The 8,496-nt window shown below is 42.2% G+C and overlaps 1 protein-coding gene across 1 annotated transcript; it reads left to right on the forward strand.

Annotated features, from left to right (window-relative positions):
- Window positions 1–1,242: 1,242 nt before the first annotated feature.
- Window positions 1,243–6,174, forward strand: LOC125538570 (disease resistance protein RGA2-like). The gene is made up of 2 exons (XM_048701833.1): window positions 1,243–2,084; window positions 5,719–6,174. Exons 1-2 carry the CDS (start codon window positions 1,536–1,538, stop codon window positions 6,172–6,174), a joined length of 1,005 nt encoding a protein of 334 aa, XP_048557790.1. The 5' UTR covers window positions 1,243–1,535.
- Window positions 6,175–8,496: the final 2,322 nt, after the last annotated feature.

Genomic DNA, 8,496 nt, shown 5'->3' on the forward strand with positions numbered 1-8,496 from the left:
TATGCAGAAGTCTCGAAGTAATAAATAATTTGCCTTTGTCGAGTGGTCGTGCTAGCATAGTTTGTGTGCCAAGTAGTTTATAATGTCTTTAGGCGGTGATTCAGCCACTAGTCGTTGGCCATTCACGTCCTAAACTAATATGCTGTTGCCTAAATCTTCGATTCAGGTCCTAACATTAGCCTACTTTCGTCAGTCTTGCATCCACTGAGCACTGTGTGCTGTGGATAGCGAGCAGATGAGAGAGAGAGTAGATGAGAGAGATGAGTTATCCTGAGAATGCAGTATTATATATATCGTGCCATTGTGGACCTACAGCGTTCAGAGAAATCTCCGGAATACCTTTGTCCGCAAGACTAGAGAACATAGAATATATCCTATAATTCTCGTAAATGTGTCGCTTGACTGACGCGAACCTATGAATGCCATGTAAGTGTAACTCTAGACAGTCGACCTTTGCTGATGTTTTTTGCATCGTCATCAGGATGCTTTACACTGCCACGAACTGGAGCACGACCGACGAGTGCAGTTGGATTGTTCTCTCTAACTCCTGACTCGACTTACCGATTCCATTGATCTGATTAGTGATACTCATTACTTTCTTTCTTCTACTGATACTCTTCACCATTCTGCTCATGTCTCGCTGTGAAAGCTTCCTTGAATGTGAGGAAGGTGAGTGAAAGGGATCGATTTGTCCGTTTCGTTAGTCCATGTCCTCACTTGTACTTCTTTCTGTTTGTGCTCTCACTGACGCATCCCTTAAATGCTGCAAGATAGGCTGCGTCTCCCAGTGCCTCCATCACAGATCTTCCAAAACAGCGGTCGATGATTATATTGCTTGATGTGAGAAGAGCGTTAAAGACCCAGCTGCTGTTAGTGTAAGGCCTGTAGTAACTTAAAGTTTCGCTGGTTCCATATGTGAGGTATGCAGACTAGAGGGAGACATGTATGATGCTGTGAGAAGTTCACTCCAGTCGCTCGGCTAGTCGCGATATCGGATTCCGAGGCGACGTGCATAGTCTATGCTTTCGTGAAGATCTGATTTTATGTTATCTTCGTTCTGCTTGATCTATCTCACGAACGCTCCTTAGAGTGAGTACGATAAGGTTAGATGCGATAGGATGTACTCTTCGCCCAGCTGGTAGAATCCAGAGTATTGACACAATTCCCTTCCGCTACTCCATTGCGCAAACCCCCCCCTCTCTCGCACACAATACACAGCTTAATTTCCACCAGTCAAGTTACTCATGGTATTAGGGGTCTTGGCCAGGGTCTTTATATTTCAGGACATATATATTGACGCAAGCGTTACACAATTTCATGTCAAAGCAAAGTAAGTGCAAAGAGATTGATGCTCATCTAACTTCTCATGTATCTGTCGAAACTAATTCCATGGCAGCTTTTGGTGGAAACATACCTGGAGAAAATAATTACTTCAATATCTGACTTGTTGCATATCACATTTTACTTCCTATGCTAATCACCTCCACTGTTTGCTCGCACGACGAAAACAGGTGTCCAGACTCCAGCAACAAACCATGAGCTTATCTGCCATTGGAATTATTAGTGCCTTCAATGAATGTGTCACTTTGTTTCAGTGGGTCAAATCTTCCATTTCATCTTTGCACTCCCGATGGAGCGGTTCAAAGGATCAAAGTCTCCAGGATCAGGTACTGCAATTACAGAGTGACCTACAACGTCTTAGCGATACTCTTCCTGCAATGTATGACCTCATTAACGAAGCGGAGTGGAGAAGCCACAAACAGCATGTGGCCAAGCTCCTTCCAAGTCTCAAGGATGCTGTGTCTGAGGCTGAGGACCTTCTTGAGTTTAGATGGTACGAGAAGAAGGTGCAAGTGGAGGGCAATGCAAGCCAGTCGCCTTCCATTGACTTCCTTGATAAGGTCATTCAAGGAAACTTGAACAAACTGAATGATGTTCAATTAAGGTTAAATCATCTTTCGAGTCAGCTAGAGAACATGGGGCTTCGTGGAGTCACACGATGCTTTGATAAATTAGTCAGGCCAGAGACTACCTCTTTGCCAAGTGAAACAAAAATATTTGGTCGTGACAAGGAGCTGGAGCAGGTATTGAGATTTCTTAATGTACCTGCAAATTCAAAACGCAAGAGATCAACTAGTTCAATTAGTGCATCAACCAGTGCATCAGAAAGAAACCAAGTTAGTGATGAATCAAGAATGCTAAGTCTTCCTGTTTTGCCAGTAACTAGAACTGGTGGAGTCGGAAAGACTACTTTGGCCCAACATATCTGCAGCCATCGACGAGTGAAGTCTCATTTTGAGCTGATAATTTGGATTTGTGTCTCAGATGACTTTGATGTGAATAAAGCATTTGATGCCTTTGATTATTGAACAGAATCAAGCTGTCATTTCTGCTTTTTTTACCAGCAGATCACCACTCTCACTGCACCAACAGTGCATCTGTAAGACATGTCGTATCTGCAGTGCATCTTTACTCTGGAATTGTTGATTGATTATTTCGAAAGGAATTGCAGTGTGCAGTAGAGCAAGCTAAGGTAGTGTACCTTATTTAACTCACTAATACAGTCAATATATGCACGTGCTGCTGGTGTTTGAAATGGGTTGAGAACCTGAAACCTGCTTACTGCACATTTTTCCAAGACAGTTTTTGTGGGTTCAAAAATGAGGAGAACAATTTGGCTTGCAGCAGAGTTCAGACTGCTCTTTTGTGTTTGTTTTGCGTTGCGATTATTTTAAGCTTCAGAATCAAGGAAACATTAGCTAGTTTAGTGTAGCAGTTTTTCAGGGCCCAAAATTTGATGTCCGATGATTATTTCAGTCTGCTGCTGCAGAACTTAAGTTGAATATCCAGGTCACAAGAGTCTTGTCAGTGTTGATGATTATTTCAGTCTGCTGCTGCACAACTTAAGCAGGCAGGCAGTTTGAGGTGCAGTGTGTTATCTGCAAGTGATGGATGCAACTCAAATGATGACGAGATGCTTTCAATGTCCAAATCGTCGGCGTTCGTTTAGCCTTGTTAAGCAAGAATTTGATCCCCTTGGGCACTGGAAGGAATCAAGCCTGACATTTTTGCACATTTCTGTCGCTACTGGACTAACCAGAGTAGCCTCCTCTGCTTCTTCTACCAGCAGAGCACCATCCTTGCTGGCGTTCTTTCTATAAACCACTCTTACAAAGTTTGCAACTAATTTCCTGCTTCGCATCTCGAGCTGCAAAGGATTCACTGTTCAGTTTATAGAAGCGGTATATTACTTGTATTGTCGCCAGAATGATGATGAAAATGGCCATTTTAGGACTGTCGGCTCGAGGCTCCTTGCTATGCAAAACCCTAGCTGCAAATCTTCTTCAGGCATGTTCCCATTTCATGAGCGAACTATGGTGGGCAGAAGCTGGCCTGACATTTGATTCCCTTGATGTTTGAAAGGAATCAAGCTTGGCGGTTTTGCCCATTTCTGCTGCTGCTGGAGTAGCGCAACATCTTCTGCTTCTTTTACTAGCACCACTACTCTTAATGCACTTGTAAAAAGATCATGGCTGAGGTTTCAGTAACTAGAGAGAACAGTTTGGTTTGCAGCTTATTTTCCTTTCTGCTTTTTGAGCCGCAGCAGATGAACAGTTCAGTTTATGTAATGGTTCATTGCTCGTTTGTATGGTCGCAGCCATGATGAGATGGCCATTTTTTAGGACTCCATAATCCAAAAAATTTAACATGTATCCGATTATTCGTGGAAGTACTTTGTTGTTTTCACGCATGCAATATACTCGTGATCGAGGATGTTGGTATTCGGCTCATTCCGTATTCGATGAGTATGGGGAGTAAATAGCACTGGCGGTTTTAGAACTTGCACTGCGGGTGCACTTTAGTCACACAACTTGCAAACCGGAAAAACCCGTCACAGAACTTGCATTGTGGGTGCAATCAAGTCACACAATGCAAGTTCAACTTGGAAAAAAAAATACTACTACAATTTAAGAAAATATATGCAACAAGGAGCAGCTAGCATCAAAACTGTATTATACGATGATGACAATGACATAGCACCTCATCTGGGCGTTCTCGCCAAGGAGAAGCCAACAAAGCCACAGTGGTTGGTGGTTCCGCCCACAATTTGTATGCACGTGAAGGTTCACACTTTCCAGGAGATTCTCATTAGGCTCGTCCTCACATTCTAAACCATCCAAGATTTCTCTCCTTCTGGTGCTACTGCTGCAGCTGCTGAGCATTTGAAGGAGTCGCTCATGGACGGCAAGCCGCACCGATCCAGGTGAGCTTGAACCTTTACTTTCTTCATTTCTTCTTCTGCGTTCCACTCATATCTTTGCTCTGAACAAACCAGTTTTCAAACAAGAAAAATCAAGGGAAACTTCAGCAAGCTATGTTAGCTCTGAACCACCAACCTATTTTTAGCTCTCGTCATGGAAGAGTTTGGGGTCCAAAGCCACACCTTCTTTCCCCCATAGGAACAGAGGTCAGGAGCTGCCGGCAGGGCACTGCATTCAATCTGACACACCAGTTCTCAAAGAATAAAATCCGAGGGAATTTCAGTAAGCCGGGAAGGAAGAAGTATGAGCGGGCAAGCAGAATAATTTGGTATTTATGACAATAAGTTGCTATTTTGAAACAAGAAAAATCAATGGAAATTCCAGCAAGCTATGTTAGCTCTGAACCACCAACCTATCTTACGAAGGTGTGAGGACTGAGGAGTCAGAAGAAGATAATATGGTATTTACAACATGTAGTGTATATTTCACGTCACGACATCCATATATCTTGAGCATAACATGATTTCTAGTCAAAGCACAAAATGTTTGCAAATAATTGCAAAGAAATATTAACACTTAATGATTTTATTTGCACCGCAAGTGCCAAAGATCATTCATGATGTCTCTCTAACTTGCTTTCTTGCTTGTGTATCCATTGAGACTAATGCCATGGGTGGAAACGGATCTGGACAAAATAATTACTGTCATAGCTTGTTCGTGGCTTGTTGTATATCCTGACTGCAAAAATTACATCGTGGCTTGTTGTATATTCTGACTGCAAAACTAATTTCTTCGTGGCTTGTTGTATATTCTAACTGCAACAATTAGTTCCACAATCCTTATTCTGTCCACTGTTTCCTCACAGGGCGAAGACAGATTCCATCTCTGCGCTCCTGCAACCATGAGCTTGTCTGCCGCCGGGATCATCAGTGCCATCAATGATTGTGTCAGTTTGTTTCTGTCGGCCAAATCTGCCATTTCATCTCTGAGCTCCCGATGGAGTGGCTCACAAGAGCAAAGTCTCCAGGATCATGTATTGCAATTACAGAGTGATGTACAACATCTTTGTGACACTCTTCCTGCAATGTATCACCTCATTAATGGAGCAGAGTGGAGAAGCTATGAAGAGCATGTGGCCAAGCTCCTTCCGAGTCTCAAGGATGCTGTGTCTGAGGCTGAGGACCTTATTGATGAGTTCAGATGGCACGAGATGAAGGTGCAAGTGGAGGGCAATGCAATCCAATCTCCTTTCATTGACTTCCTTGATAAGGTCATTCATGGCAACTTCAACAAGTTGAATGATGTCCAATTGAGGTTGAATTACCTTTCGAGTGAGATGAAGGGTATGGGGCTTCGTGAAGTTACACATCGCTTTGCCAAATCAGTTAGGCCAGTGACCACATCTTTGTTGTCAAAGGAAACAAAGATATTTGGTCGCCAGAAGGAGGTGAAACAGGTATTGGGATCTCTTAATGTACCTACACACCCAAAACGCAAGAGAGCAACTAGTTCAATCAATGCATCAACAAGCACATCATCAAGCAACCATGTTAATGGTGGACCATTAATATCGAGTCTTCCTGTTTTGGTGGTGGCTGGAATTGGTGGTGTTGGAAAGACTACTTTGGCCCAACATATCTGCAACCATCAACGAGTGAAGTCTCACTTCGAGCTAATAATTTGGATTTGTGTCTCAGATGACTTCAATGAGAAGAGGTTAAGTAAAGAGGTCATAGAATCATGCACTGGCAATGAGGCAAAGATTGATAATTTGGATTCTCTTCAGCGTGCTCTTTCTAACCACGTGAAAAATAAAAGGTTATTGATAGTCCTTGATGATGTGTGGGATGATGCTTTGAAGGAGTATGTTGAGCATGGACCTTCAAGCATCGCATTGGAGTTCTATACTTGAGAGTGAACTGTGGGAGTTGAAACAAAAGCAAACCGAGATTTTGCCTGCCCTTCGGTTGAGCTACATGTATTTACCATTCTATTTGAAACAGTGCTTCGCATTCTGTGCCGTGTATCCCAAAGATTACAAATTTGACAAGGCATGCTTAGCTGAAATTTGGGTAGCAGAAGGCTTTGTGGAGCCTCAAGGTGGTGTTCCCATTCAAGATATTTGCTATCAGTATTTCAAAGACCTTGTGGCGCGGTCCTTCTTTCAAAAGGTTAATGGTCGATATGTAATCCATGACTTGCTGCATGACATGGCACAAAAAGTTTCAGAGCACGACTGCTTCATCTTACGAAATAAGAGTGACTTTGATAAAGTTCCCCAGAATGTTCGCCATCTATACATACTCCCTAGCAGTGAATTTGATGATTCCAACTTGTTGAGACTATGCAAGTACACGAAGCTGCGCACTCTAATTTGCAAGATTAATTTGGGGAAAAGAACATGCTTTGTAATGGACCACTGGTGTACTAAACTTACACGGATGCGTGTGATGTCTTGTACCTTCACAAATGAATTACCAGATAGCATCGGTAATTGGAAGCATCTTCGGTACCTTGAAATCTCCAGAACTTGTACTTTGAAGAGGATTCCTTCAACTTTCTGTCGGCTATATAATATGCAGATTTTATATGCCAAGAAATGCAAGCTACAAAGCTTACCCGCTGACTTTGATAAGTTGACCAGTTTACAGAAATTTGAATTAAACGGATTATTTATTGATTCAGCCAATCAAAGGGGACAAGGAATTAGGTCAATAAAGAATCTGAATCTAATTCGTGAACACTTGGTGATAAATAATCTTGGTATCCTAAGTAAGGACCATGCAGCAGAAGCTAAACTGAAGGATAAGAAATGTCTTGAGAGGTTGATATTGAATATGCGAGTTGCTTTACGCTCCGCTGAGTTTTATATCCACAATAATGATACAGAAGTGCTTGAAGGTCTGCATCCTCCTATCAGCCTAAAGGGTCTCTTCGTCAAGAATTATGTTGGTGTCTCGCTCCCAAGCTGGTTTAAACCACAAAACTTGCCAAGTTTAACATCACTTGGTTTTGAAGGTTTTGTTGGGATGAAGAGCATATCATTTCCCATGATCTCACAGACCATAAACCTAAATGAGACACATGCAATTGGTACGTTCTTGTCCTTGACAAACATAACCATTGAGATGTGTGAAAATTTATCAAGCCTAGAAGATTTTCTGCTTCCAGATTATGTACCTGGCATCAAGAAAATATATATTAAAGATTGCAAGATGTTAGCATCTGTACCAACTGAAATTTTCGGGGGTTTTCATTTCCTTGAAAATATGTCAATAGTTGATTGTCCGAACATCTGCCACCAAAGATTGGTTTCGCCGTCCCTCAAGGAGCTCATATTGTGTCGTTCTAGTATCTTTTGCAATATTGACTGTTGCTCCCTCACCTCCTTTCGTTTTCAATGCGAGTTTGCCACGTCCATACAACTACAAACTTGGAGTCTTCCAGCTTTAAAGACGTTAAAAATTGAGTGCAAATCTCTTATGTCTATTGGAGGCTCCCCTAGGTTTTCCATTTCTACGGGCACTGGCAACATTAGAGCACTCTCGTCCCTTACTGTCCTAGAAGTTACATGGTGTGAGAAATTGTCGACCCTTGATGGCATCCTAACACAAGAATACCTGCCTGCTATTGAGAAAATTGACGTTGGGTATTGTCGCGAGTTACTGTCCTTGCCAGTTGAAAGGTTTGTGAATTTTCCTTACCTGAAGCATCTGAGGATTACTGACTGCCCAAGTCTCAACTGGCAAATGGGGGTGATCTTGCCGTCATATCTAAAGGTGCAGATATCTGAGTGTCCAAAGTTAGAGGAAGTGGATGAGATCAATGGAAGATCGGCCTGAGGTATTTGTGCTAACGCTTGTTTCCTGTCCAGCTTTTATCCCTCCGTTGCTCGAAATTCCCTATATACTGTAAATATTTTACCCGTGTATTATGCGGTGATGATCCAACTTAAATCGGTATCAATGTCTAGTTCGTATAGAAATCTGGAACTGTTAATCATTTCCATAAAGAAATTCCAGTATAGGGCGACATTTTAAACAAAACTTGTCCATACGAGTTCTGCCGTGTTGTGTGCGTTAAGTAGAAAACTCTTGTTTGTTTTATTTGGCCAAATTTGATAATATTGATTGTGTTTTCTTCTTCAGGCTTTGTTCGGTTACACGTCCTCACAGGGGGATTGGGGTGGATTGGAGGAGGTTTTGACTTATAGAGGTTGTAATCCCTGCCAATC

Source organism: Triticum urartu, chromosome 2, assembly GCF_003073215.2.
Source record: "Triticum urartu cultivar G1812 chromosome 2, Tu2.1, whole genome shotgun sequence".
NCBI classification, from domain to species: domain Eukaryota; kingdom Viridiplantae; phylum Streptophyta; class Magnoliopsida; order Poales; family Poaceae; genus Triticum; species Triticum urartu.